The 13,625-nt window shown below is 44.2% G+C and overlaps 1 protein-coding gene across 4 annotated transcripts in view; it reads left to right on the top strand.

Annotated features, from left to right (window-relative positions):
• The window catches only part of Ppm1l (protein phosphatase, Mg2+/Mn2+ dependent 1L), a 254,782-nt gene that overhangs the window by 186,958 nt on the left and 54,199 nt on the right, over window positions 1-13,625 (top strand). For 3 of the 4 annotated variants that reach the window (XM_021158000.2, XM_029475249.1, XM_029475251.1), the window contains exon 2: window positions 11,181-11,355. In XM_021158000.2, the coding sequence (XP_021013659.1) occupies window positions 11,181-11,355 (175 nt within the window). Of the gene's footprint in view, window positions 1-10,962; window positions 11,077-11,180; window positions 11,356-13,625 lie in introns of those variants that run through there. The other variant, XM_029475250.1, reaches the window with a different exon arrangement.

Raw genomic sequence — 13,625 nt, forward strand, 5'->3', positions numbered from 1 at the left:
ATTCCAAATATAGTCAAGTTGACAACCAAGAATAGCCACTACATCTGTAAACAGGTTCTAAAAAAATAAGCCCGGAGGCTTAAATGTAGGTTTTGATCAAAATAATAAGAGGAGCTAACTCATGGCTAGACAGTGTTTGATACATTGGCTGATTATATCTTAGAATAATTAGAGACCAGAAGTCTGGAAAGTGGGCTGGTATGGGTTTTGTGAATAAGGGCAGCCATCCTTAACTAGAAAGGCATACTCCATTGCATGAGATTAGAGGTATATTTACATGCCCTGGCATGCTTCATGCTACCACATGAACTCGACCTCATAGTAAATGTGAGTTAGCAGAATGATAAACTTAGTAAAAGTTCGTTTCATGAGGAATCCCAGAAAGATTGTCTCTAGTGATGTGTAGCTTAGTGGTTGGTCATCACGTTACTGCTTAGATTAAAACTTGAGCTTCAGCATTAAGTATGTTCTGTAATTTTCTTTCCTCCACATGCTGGGTTCCCCCTTCGCCATAACCATTGACATAACCATTGGCAGCCTTGGCTCTCCATAGCAATCTAAAATTGCCATAGGAGTGAGACTTCTTTGTTGTGCTTCTGGTGAACACCTGGTGCCATCTCTTGAAGGTTCCTAGTTTGTTTTCTTGAGGCAGAATTACGAGTTTAGGAGTACAAGATGGTCTCTCAAGGGTTCTTTCCTTAAATAACCTCTCTAGGTTAGAAGTAGCAAAGACTAAAAATGGCAAGAAGTGACAGTGTTGGCAGGCAGAGAAGAGAAATCACTCTTGCTCTCCTCTGTCCTTGTCCTGGTGGGCAAGGGCATTCGCTCTGACTTTCTTCTAAAGTGCCTGGAGCCAAAGAACACCTGTCAGAAGTTAATGATATGTTACCATAAGAAAGATGGATTCCAATGGGGACCTCAGAGAATTAATGTGCGGGCTATGTGCTGGCTGCTGCCAGATACACACACACACACACACACACACACTCGTGCACCTCCATTCAAGGGCAGGGAAACCTTGCCTGCAATGAAATATTGCTCATTTGCAGGGAGCGTGGAAGCCCCAAGTGTGAGAAGTAGATGTGTGTTATTGGCATGAGCCAGCCATGTGAAGGACCCAGCGCATCAGTCCCTAAGGGAAATAAATGGCAGAGCCTCTCCAAAGAGATGGCTCAGAGGGGGACTACAAAGCCTCCCCTCCTGGTCCTGAGTACAGATGTTGGTAGTGTGTGCTGCAAATGCTTATCATAGCTTTCTCCTCACCCCAGCCCCCTCCCCATATTCATGGCCTAAAGATTTCTCCCCTAGAGAAACGACTCCCCCAAAATTAGCTACCCTTGCCTCCGTGAGCTAGCTGTAGACCATAAACCACCTCCATGATTAGCTGTAGGCACCAGCTCCTCCTTTGTGGTCATGGGCACAACCACCACCTCCCTGTTCATCTGTATACAATAATATGCAGAACTTCTGGGATGCAGTCCAGGCAACCTCAGCTTTTCTGTGTCTGTGTGCTTCCTTTCTTTATTCCCTGCTGCCCTAGTCAGGTCTGCCTGTCCCTGGAACGGGGCCAGATGTAGCACCCCTCCCTCTTTCCCTCTTGTTTCGGCACAGAATCTGAAGGATTTATTTCCATGTCACTCTCTGCTTTATCCTGTGCCTACCTAACCACCCTCCCTAAGTCATCATTTTCCCAAAGCCAGCCCCTCTCAGTTCAGTATTTTCAGAATCAATTTCTCTTCTGATCTTCCTATCTTTTTCTTATGTCAAACTCGGGTCGCTGAGAGTCTCATTGATGTGAGGGCCTGAGAGTGAGAGTTAACATTTGCCCGTGAGAACAGTGGTAAACTTACCTGGTGCAAGATCAGCTCCTTCGCTCTGCTCAAGTTTCCCTTCTGTGAGTGAGACAAAACCGCTCTGAGCAGTGGCGCATCAGTGGAGGAAAAGGTTCATTTCATCTTAAGGTTTATCGTCCATCATCAAGGGAAGCCAGGACGGGGACTAAAGCAGGAGCTTGAAGCAGCCTCAGGAAAAAGCTGCTTGCTGGCTCTCTCGTAGGCTAGCACTTAACTAGCTTTTTATAAGATCTTATTTTTTATGTAGAGGAGTGTTTTGTGTGCCTGTATGTCTGGGCACCACATGTGTACAGTGCCCACAGAAGCCAGACGGGGTCATGGGACCCCCTGGGGTTGGAATAGAGACAGCATGAGCTGCCATGTAGGTGCTTAGACTCAAACCCAACCCAAGTCCTCTGGAAGAGCAGCTAGTGCTCTTAACTGCAGGAGCTTCTCTTTAGCCCCTTCAGGCTTTGCTATGCCTCCCAGGATGACCTGCCTAGGGAACAGAGCCGCCCACAGTCAAGGCAGTCCCTCACATACATACCAACAGCGCTGTATCACCCCACAGCCGACAGTCTCCCAGATGACTGTGTCAACATAACAGCTAAGGCTACCTAGAACAGTCTTGGTATGCTAATGCGTTTGATCCAGCCTTAGATCTTATGTCCATTCACAGCATATAACAGAAGCCGCCGCAGTATTTGAGCTTAGATATGCAGCCCAAAGATAAATGGGAAGGACCGCTGTCCATTGTCAGATAATTAAAATTATAGTGGTAGGTGTATAGACTGACATAATCACCCTATGGTATGGCTAAAAGGAAAGATTTTGTTGTAGATTTGAGGAAGGGAAGGAGGGAGGGAGGGAGGGAGGGAGGGAGAGAGGGGGTGCAGAAGCATCTGGAGAAGTGGGGAGGAAGGGGAAGAGGAAGGGAGAAAGAAAGAAAAGGAAGCAAGAGAAAAAACATACTGAAACTAGCCGGGTTATAGCCAAGGAAAGGAAGCCAGTGGCTCTGGTGGGAGTTTAGGGTAGAGGAGGAGGTGAGAGGGGCTAGGAGGGCGGCATACACACATACACATATACACAAATACACACACACAAGCACACACATATACTCACACACACATACAGAAATGCACAGCAAGAACTTGGGGTGCTGAGGGAAGGAGCCTGGAGGCCACTGTGATCCTTGCCGTGCCAATAGGCACCACAGGTAGCCATGCATCCCTTCTCCAGTGATAAGAAAGTTCCCAAGGAATGCTGGCTTCTATCTGTCTGTCAGAAATCCTCCTATAGCTGGGGCTGAGCCCGTTTCTAGATATCTGCACTGCCTTTTGGATTCTGGGGAAATGGAGTTTCCCTTGGACCTGACAGATGGCATGTGTTTTCATAGCTCGGTTAAAAATATCTGAAGCCTGTTTGGTTTTGTTTAAGTCCACAAAGGATAAGAATAGGTGCCTACTTGATCTTTGTAAATTCCAAGGGAAGAAAACACCAAGTGGTTTGAAGTCAGGTCTCACTGGAGAATATCTTGCTAATGGGGACACTATCGAAATTCTAGTCCTCGCCATTTTATTCCACACCACTTACAGTTTCTTGAAGGCAGCTTTGCCATCCTTGAAGCTGCAGCTAGAATCACTTTTCTGCCATTTATTTTCCTGAAGAGCTCTAACATTAGTCAAAACCCTTCAGTAGCTTTTGGGATGGGAGATTTGGGGATGGGAGCTGGGAGTTGTGGTCATTGGTGTTCGCTAAGATGAGAGATAGGTGAGGAGTTGAAGATTTTTAATAGTGTAATGGCTCTGCTCTTTCAGCACACCCATCAGCACAGCCACGTCTAATTCCCTGCTGCATCCGGTTCTGGGAAATTAAATTCACTTTCAGTGTTTCTCTTTCCCAGCTACCACCATGCTTTGCTCAAGTGTTCTCACTGACTGGGTCCCAGTGAGGGGCCACTTTACCTTGTAACATGATCACCATGTAGACACTGCTTTCTGTTTTTAAAATGGTGTGAGTGCGAGCGTGTGTGCGTACGTGTGTGTGTGTGTGTGTGTTTGTGCATGTGTGTCTGTGTGTCTGTGTATGTGTGTCTGTGTATGTGTGTGTGAGTATATGTGTGTGCCTGTGTGTGTGTATGTGTGTATGTGTGTGTGAGAATGTTTGTGTGCATGTGTGTGTGTGTGTATATGTGCATGTGTGCATATGTGTGTGTATAAAGTTTAGTTTTAGCAGCCCCCTACTCAACCAGGTATAAATTTAATTTGTCCTCTGTAAGCCTGTTTCCCTAGCTTTAAAACCCATTAAAGTTCTTGTGTAGGTGAAATAATAACAACATTTAAAATATTCAGGATAGTGCCGGCACAGAGAAATAGTCTTATATGATCTGAAAATTGCAGAAAAGTAACTATGTTTTTAAGTCATCTGAACTTTTACTAATAAGATAACTGATGATAACATGTTACCATAGCTCAACCCATTTCCCCCCACACATGGAATAAATAAACTGTTTTTCAATTTCCACTTACTGTAAACATTTTCTCATATAGGTTATTCTTTCCTAACATTTTAATGACTGTGTTATATCTGAAGGGACCAGTAGTGGGCACAAGACACCCAAGACCGGGCTCTCAGCACAAAGGAGATTTATGTCCCCAGAGGGACAGAGGGCAGGGATAAGGGACAAACCTAGGAGGTAGAGGAAGGGGAGAAGAAAGGAACAAGGGAGAGGGGAGGGACATTTGCCCCAAGGAACAAAGGCCTGCGTCTGGATAGAGAGGAGACAGGTGGTTTCCAGTACCCACACAGCAGCTCTCAGCCACCTCTAATCCGTGTTCCAGGGCATCCGGTGCCCTCCTGGCTGCACCCATGTTTTGATCTCACAGACAAGCAGCCATGCGTAGGGAGGGAGTGAAGTCCTGAACAAATGCAGTTCTGGGTCACGGTGTTCCTTGGCATGAGCCACCCATGTCAAGGAGCAAGGCCTCCAAGGCCCATGACACTGGCAAAGCCTTCCTCCTCTAGGAAAGGCAAGCCCTTCCCCTGGTCCTGGTCTGAGGAGGAGGGATTTAGTACTATGTGTAAAACTTAGCAAATGCAGCTACCTCCTGGGTGTTTGACCCTGAGACTGCTCATCCACAGTTACTGAGACTAGCTAATTCCTCCTCCTTGGTGGCTGGACACAATAAACAGTTTGAGGTTCCTGGTTGTTGTAATAGGTATGGCTCCATCAAAATGGGCACATTCCACACAGCTCTAGCTTTTCTGTGTACATGTGTCCGTCCTTGCTGCCCCAACTCAGGTTTCCATGGCCAAGCCATGCTGGGCGTGGCAGATGTGACACAATGTTCATGCACACACTTGCATGCATAAAAAGTATCTTTTCAAGGTAAATGTATGCTTATCTTATTTAACTTCTCTTATGTTTAAGTAATTTAAAAGTAACATTAATTTTTTTTAATTACTGAGCAAATCATTGGTCTCATCATGGCATTTTCCAAACAAGAATTGTTTTTCCTCTGCCGCTGCCTCTGCCTCCTCCTCCTCTTCCTTCTCCTCCTCCTCTTCTGCCTCCTCCTCCTCTTCCTTCTCCCCAACCCTCCTCCTCCAGCTCATGCCCTTCCACCCCTAGTATTCTCTTTTCTGCTTTCACACATGTGATTAACAATTGAACTTTAATAAACACGTTCTCACACAAGGCTACACAGTCTTCTTTGAATGTTACTTTTTTTTTTATTATTCCTAGAAAAAAAAACTACCAGGTGTGAATAGCTTTCAGCTTTTCGTTGCCTTTGTGCAGTGTCTGTCCATAAGTGTGGTCTGGTTTACCCTTCAGCCGCCAGTGTGGAAGGCTGCCCTCCCACCCTTCTGGTTTAGTGCATGTGCAGTGACCTCCATCCCTTCCTGGCCTCTCTAAACTCACACTCGCTGTCTTCTAGATCCCTTTTCCCATCCTCCAGTAAGTGCTTCTTACCTCCCAGTTTGGCTTGGCAAATCCCAGCACACTAGTTTTTGAGTATTCTTCCCACATTTCCTTCCCCATCTTAATAGCTCTCCCTAGAGGCTACTCAGCACCTACCACGGCTCACGTACTACATAGTCATGTTGCTTCATCTCAGGTTCCCTGACTTTCTATGTCGCTTTAGAAGTGTTTGCTCTTTCTTCCAATACTTTATGTGCAGTTTGCACACACACCAACCTTGCAGGTTCCTCTATGGAAGAGTTTGATGCTTCTCCAGCACTATCAAGTACAATCGTGTCTTCCTCATCTGACAGCTAAGGAATTAGAGCTGCCTGACTGGCAGGTCTCCTTTTAAAGATTCGTTCCTTCCATCATAAAACACACTTTACACCTCCACATTTTTAATCTGTGTCAATTATTTCATAAAGAAGATACCACTGTAATAGTGTGTGGGTTTTAGCCCAGTGAATGGGATCGGCGCTCTCCAGGGTTTAGATCCTTCGTCATTCTGCACCCTTCCTGTCGCTGTTTTTCCACTCACTGGATTCCTGGTACACCTGCCCATCCTCCTCTTGTCTTGGGTGGTACACGGAGGAAGCAGGCCTTTCCTGGGTTGCTCTAAGGAGTCAACTCCCTTCACTCCGGCTCTTCTAGAAGCCACTGGCTGCTCAGGTCCTGTCGGAGGGAGTCTGACTTTTCTTCCACTTCCTGCACTGCGGCTTCCCCACCGCTGCCCAGACTAAGTCTGACAACCTACTCAAGCCCAAACCTGAAGGCCTAGGAAGCCCTCCAGAGACAGCCATATTCCGGACAGTCAGTCCTGGGGCACCTTCTGACTCCAAAAAGGGTTCCTAGCAGATCCAAGCTAAGGGCAGAAAAGGGACACGAGACAGTAGAGAGCAAATGGTGATGGAGAAGAAGGCATGAAGGAAAGTATTGTAAACAGATTTGTGAAGCATTTCATCTGCTGCTTGGATGGTGTGGGACTGGATGTGAACTGTTACTCTTCAAAACAAAGGTATCAGTGACAACTGAAGACTAGGCGTATTCTGGTTGCCAGGAGAAAAGCAGACTCCTTCCTAATCTGTATCTAGAACTGTGAGCAGGAAGTCTGGAGGCAATGGATCATCACTGTCCAAGAGTTCTTCCCCAAAGCTATCTCAGAGTCCCCAGTGCATGCATGCTGTCAAGGTGTTAAGCTTCTGTCGTACAAATTCTGAAGCAGATGCTGTCAGGGCCTGGCAGTGTGTAAGAGCCAACACTGATTCCCCCCGTGCTAAGTGGCTAAGCTCCCTGCATCGAGACAAGTGTTGGGAAGCTGGAGGGTACTCTGAATAGAACCCATGGAAATTATATTGGACAGCACTAACTGTGAGGAGCATCTGGAATGACAGGCAGAGCCTCACCAAACCGATGGCTGTCTACTTGCCCTTGGTGTTTTTATGAAGGAAGAATGACCGAGGCATGGGTCACTTGGGAAAGTACTATATGAATGAGAGAAGCTATTTTATTGTCTCTGAAATGGTTAAAGTTGTAAGAGTGGGCAAGTTAGGGTCTAGACCTCCAAGAATGTCTGTCATTGATTAAAGACAGGTAAGTGGGGCCAGAGAGATGGCTCAGGGTTAAGGGTACTCACTGATCTCATAGGCTCAGTTCTCAGCACTCACGTGGTGACTCACAGTCATCCATAGCTCCAGTTCCCGGGCATCAACTGCTTTCTTGTGACCTCCTTGGGTACTAAGTATGCATGGTGCACATACATACGTGCAGGCAGAATACCTATCCACATAAAATAAATCTAAAGTGAAAATAAAAAAAGTAATTCCAAATTTTAATTTTGCCAGTAAAATTTTTTAATTTAAATTATTCTTTGAATTTTCTCTTATTTCCAAGATCATTCCAGTCTCATTTAAAAATATGCTTTGAACATAAGCTCCTGCTTGAACATAAGGGTTAGCTGCCATTTGGATCCATTTAAAGTGTCACTCTGTGTAAAGGGGGTTCTTGAAATATCATAACAGAATCTAATATTTGCCAAGAGTTGTCTCCTTCTGTTTCCCTTGTGCTTCTTCAGCAAGAGCTCTGTGTGCGAAGTTACAGAATTGAAATGCCAAAGTGCAGCCCTGATACCACAGACGCAGAAACTCTTGGGACCTGCAGTATGATTGTAATTAGGAAAGTAAATTTCACTTTAAACACCATCCGGAGGCACAACTGGGAAGAAATAATGTAGTGTGTTTTCAGTAACAAAGAATAGATCAATATTTTAAAATGTGATAAATTATAGAGCCCTTCCCTGTGTCTCATAAATATTCCAACAAGCACATTGTTAAAGACAGATGCTGCCGTGACTCGCAGGGTAGTGTGTTTAAATATAGTTATTCTGCAGTGTCAGCACGTTGCTGTCTAATGTCAGGAGAAGCTTGTTATTAAACTCTAGAATTCAATGTGTTATGCTAATGTGCTTCTGAGTCCATTTACATTTTATGGAATCATTTTATTTGTTCTGCACTTGCTGGCTGCCAGAGAAAGTGAGCTCTAGTTGGGGATATTTTGAAGCTGTAACATCAGTATCCAATTTCAGGAATTCAACTTGTAAATCTGGAAGTTGGTGTTAGATGCTATCTATCGTTAGCCACTCTGTGGGCCCAAATCAGTATACTTTCTGGAAAGCCAGTTGTCCTCATCCAAGGTAAGTTGTGGCGACATTTGAGAAGGAAGCTATGAAGGCTTCAAGGAAGTGCATTTTAAATGACAATAGTCATGAAAATGCAAACCCTCCTGAATACAGACAGCAAGAAGCATCTTTTATAGTTGGGGTGTATCCTTTCTGTGTCCTTATCCTCAGTATGTGTGTGCACATGTATGTGCACATGTGTGTGCTTTACATGGGTGGGATGGGCTGTGTCTGGTAGTTAACAGCTTTGCTTGTAACCTCAGCACTTTGTGATTTCTTCCTTGCCCACATAGCACCTGCTATATGATTCCCAAAGAATATAGATTCTCTTATTTTGTGAAGAAACACCCTGGCCTTCTTCTGATTCACAGCACACACACACACACACACACACACACACACACATACACACACACACGTGCGGTCTTATTTTAAAGTACACATATTTTGTTTCTGTTTTCAGTTAACAGAAAGTAAACGCACTATGGGATAGTTAAATTTAACTAAATGGAACTGCATTAGCAACTGGTATGGTGGCACACACCTTTGATCCCAGAGCTTATGAGGCAGAGGCAGTGATCTCGTGAATTTAAGGATAGCCTTGTCTACACAGCAAGGTCCAGGCCAGCCAGTAATGCCTGGGAAGACCCTGTCTCAAAAGAAATGAACCAAGATCACCTCCCATGGTTATCCTTTTAGTGATGACATCATCACACACAGCATCCGTGCTCTGCAGTTTTCGGAATACAATGCATCATTATTATCGTGGTCACCATCCTTTATTAGATCTATTGATATGTATCCTTCCAAACTAGTAGGAAAATTTTTAAAGACAGTGTCTCCCACTCGCACCCTGACTACCCAGCCTCTGGTAAGCATACGCTCTAGTTCTAGGAAATCTACTTCTTTTTTTTTTTTAAGGTTTATTTATTTATTTTCTGTACATGAGTGAGCTGAAAATCTACTTCTTAATGTTATATATTTGAGATTGTGTTTCATATAAATTTTAGGATCTTTTTCTATTGCTGTGAAAAATGTCTTTGGTACTTTGGGTAGGGCTTGCATTGAATCTACGGATCACATTGTGTAGGGCTTGCATTGAACCTATGGATCACTGAGGGTAGAGATTGTATTGAATCTATAGATCACTGTGGGTAGGGCTTGCATTGAATCTATGGATCATGTCAGGTTGGGATTGTATTGAATCTATGGATCACATTGTGTAGGGGTTGCACGTTGGGTAATAACAATCTTCTAATCCATGAACATGAGGGACTTTCATTTATTTGTAGCTCATACCTTAAAATACTCATTAATAGTTGTATGAGACTATGTAGATGGGACTTTTCTTTGTTCTGGCCCCAAACCAAGTTGATCCTTATTAGCAGTTTTCTTGAAATTCTTTAGTGGCTACAGATACAATTTTTGGCATTTTTTAAAAATCTTTTTTGTTTTTGATTCAGTTTTATGTACCCCAAACTGGCCTTGAGCTCACTGTTGCAGCCAGATGTGAACCGCCAAGCATATCCTACTTTTGAACAGCATATGTTCACCCTCATTTATTAGATTGTTACCTTTAGACAGTATGTGGAGGAAACAGGAGTGAAATGCGAGGTATCAGACCTGACGCTCTCCAGAGATACAGTTTAGGAGTGATAGAATTCCTCCGATTGACACATATCACTGTGCCATTTAATGTCCCCCATGTCGTATGGTTTAACGGTCGTACTGAGTCTCACCTGGGAGGGAGAAGAGTATCCAGCCACCCATGCTACCAGAGGAACCCATCAGAGTCTTCAGGAAGGTCTTCTTCACAGTATGTCGGCCCTCCAGTCCCCAGGTGGAGTGTGCCTAGCTGGCTGAGATTCTCTGCATGCAATTTCAGATGTTACTAGTTTGAAATATGTCATACGTGGGATGTAGAAGCAAACTCCAAGCAAAAGACAAAAGGAACAAATTGATATAGTAATGATAATAATGATAATAGAACCAATAATACAAAGTTCGTTCCTTCCTTTCTCTCTCTCTCTCTCTCTCTCTCTCTCTCTTCTTTCTTTCTTTCTTTCTTTCTTTCTTTCTTTCTTTCTTTCTTTCTTTCTTTCTTTCTTTTTTATTTCTTTCTTGTGGGAATTGAACCTAGGACCTAGAGAGCAACTGCTCCCCCGTTCACCGTGCCAGCCTAGGTCCCTCTTTCTATGTGTCCCAGAGCTTCAATATCAGAGTTAGCATAAGCTTCTTTCCACCCACTTCACAGGGCTTCTTTTGGACATTGGTGGGTGGAGACTAGCAAAGCTCAGTGGTGAGGTGTGGACCACACAGGATGGAAGTGTCTTCTGTGGGTGGAGACCAGCAATGTACAGTGGAGGTGTGGGCTTCAGAGGATGGGAATGTCTTTTGCAGATGTGTGCCAGACAAATTATCATGACTCAGCCTTTCTGAACTCCTTGGAATTGAAAGCCTGGGTACTAACTCTGAGTATGCGTAACTCTGTCGTCTCCCATGCCTTTAAACTCGATGGAAGGCTTCTGGGGTTCTGGGGTTCTGACAGTTTGAAGATTCATCTTACTGCATGCATTGGAATCTAAAAGTCACAATGACAAAGACAGGTGTGCCTGGAGGTTGGATCCACAGTCCTCTGAGAACGCGATAGCCTCTGGGGTAAATGAGAAGCCTACGCTGAGTACTAACGGGGTTCTCTGTTTATCTACAGACTGCAGCGGAATATGTAAAATCTCGACTCCCAGAGGCTCTTAAGCAGCACCTTCAGGACTATGAGAAGGACAAAGAAAACAGTGTTCTGACCTACCAGACCATCCTTGAGCAGCAGATCTTGTCAATTGACCGGGAAATGCTGGAAAAGTTGACAGTCTCCTATGATGAAGCAGGTACGTTACTGATACACTCCAGCCCTCCCCTGCAGAACTCCCAGACCTGGGTTAAATCTGGGCTGTTCTGAAGTAGCTGATTAAGGACTCTACGCTCTATCAGTGGTTGGTGAGTGAATCAAATCCCTTTAAGCTTTTGCTCACTGTAAATGGAGTGTTTCTGGCTATTGATCAGCTGCGCTGCTATTGATCTAACCTTCAAAAGGCACTTCGATTTTGAATACTAGATGAAAATCTTTACCTCTAGTCATCTCACAGCTATATCTGATTTGGGTAATTTTTTTTTCTAATATCAGAGATTGTATTTTCTCATGTGGTACTTGCCTAACTCCTTGACGCTCTCGCTGGATTTGGGTTTTCTTTTCTTCAACAACTCCAATAGCATCTGTTCTCTAACACCACCTCAGACATTTGGTTGACTTTGATCTCTTTATCTGGTCCAAACCACACTTCTCAAGGAAGCCATACTCAGACTTCCTTCTTATGCCATTATTATCTGTTGGATAGCCCATGAGCTGTAGCCTATTTTTATTGAAACCGAGTGCAGTATTATTTAGACTCATTGAAACCTTTAGTAAGATGGCTGGGGTGTGGCTCAGTTGTCTGGTGTCCTGGTTTGTTTTCTATCGGTGTGATAAAATACTGACCAGAAACTGCTTGAGAAGGAAAGGCTGTATTTCATCTTACATTCCCAAGTACAGTCCATCACTGAGGGTTGTCTAGGCAGAGGCGTGGAAGGATGCTGCTTACTGGCTTGCACACCATGGCTTGCCCAGCCCGCTGTGGGTTTAATCCCCAGTACTACATAAAACTCAGAGCCTTGTCCAGCAGACCGGCCTGTAGCATGTTCAGACATGTTCATGTGCTTGGCCTTGAACTTTAGAGACAAATCCTAAACAGCAAGCAGTAGAAATAAAGACAGGCTTGAGGGTTCTAGGGTCCAGGTTCCCAGCCTCTATTCATGTGGACACTCTACTTTTCATTCCAGAGCTAATATTCCATTGGGTTGTTCTAATAATAAAGTATGTGATATTTGGTACTGGGTCCTTAGAAAGCATAATGAATGCCACAAATGCTTAAGGATATATTTGGATCTTTCCATATATACAGACAATTTGAGGAGTTCTTAGGTCCTTTTTATGGTGGGCGGGCAGGTAGGGCTTGGGAGACAGAAAAATTTTCAGGCTCTTTGGAAACCTTGAGAAACTAAGCAATATCTATGTCAGTCACAGCATGAAATCTGCTTGACTTTGGTCATGATCAGGGTGGCTGTCTGTCTGAACAGGGTGGCAGGTCAGGTCGGGTGGAGACTGGATGGACACACATGGATGAATAAATGATACTGCATTGTAAAACCAGAAGGTCACTACCTCCTCCTCTAGAGCAAAGTAAGACAGGAGAAATAGGAAAAGATGTTGCTGCACAGTAGTAATATGTAATATGTAATATGCCATATGTAATATGATTGTAATATGAACCATCCATCCAGAATGGAAGCTAAAGTCATCCAAAACTGTGAGATCAGCACCCCACACCGAGAGCCTCAGCACCCCACACCGAGAGCCCCACTGGCCTCTGTGCCTCTCTCCCTATGCTGTCTGAGCTTCTGCTTTCTCACATCTTAAATTCCACTATCCCATAGTTAGGAAGGGGTGGGTTATTGGTTAGGGATACCCTGGTCTCTGGAGAGGTCATTGCTCATCCACTCAGAGCAAGCCCAAGTGACTTAGTGGCACTTATCACCATCTGTGGCTTCCAAACGTCTAGAATATAATTAATAGGGGGAAATCCTCCATCATTGTCTACAGTGTTGGCTCAGAACCTTTCCCTCTCCCCTGCTCCTCCCTTTTAAAAAAAATCAAAGACAAAAAACTGCTTTTCCTCTCATTTAAATACAGCAAAATTAAAACTTTGTTTACTTAATCTAAATATCCAGCAGCTTGAAATTCAGAGGAAAAAAAAAGGCAATAAGCAAGAACTCTGTGTGCAAATCCATACTCTAGAAGTGGAGACGAGGGTCAGCTCAAGGTTATCTCCGGCAACATAGGGAATTTGACACTAGCCTGAGCTATAAGATACCTTGTTTCATAAACGGGATAAAAAGAAATGTGTCCATACCATGTCACAGAACTTAGAGACATGACAAACACAGCAGCAGCTATCCAGCCTCACCTGGAACCTACCCATCTTCAGTGATGTAGCTCTAAAGTCATCTCTCATCATATTGGATAACGGCAGGTCCAAGCTGAAGGTATCAGGTCAGGAACTGT

This window comes from Mus caroli, chromosome 3, assembly GCF_900094665.2.
Source record: "Mus caroli chromosome 3, CAROLI_EIJ_v1.1, whole genome shotgun sequence".
NCBI lineage: Eukaryota > Metazoa > Chordata > Mammalia > Rodentia > Muridae > Mus > Mus caroli.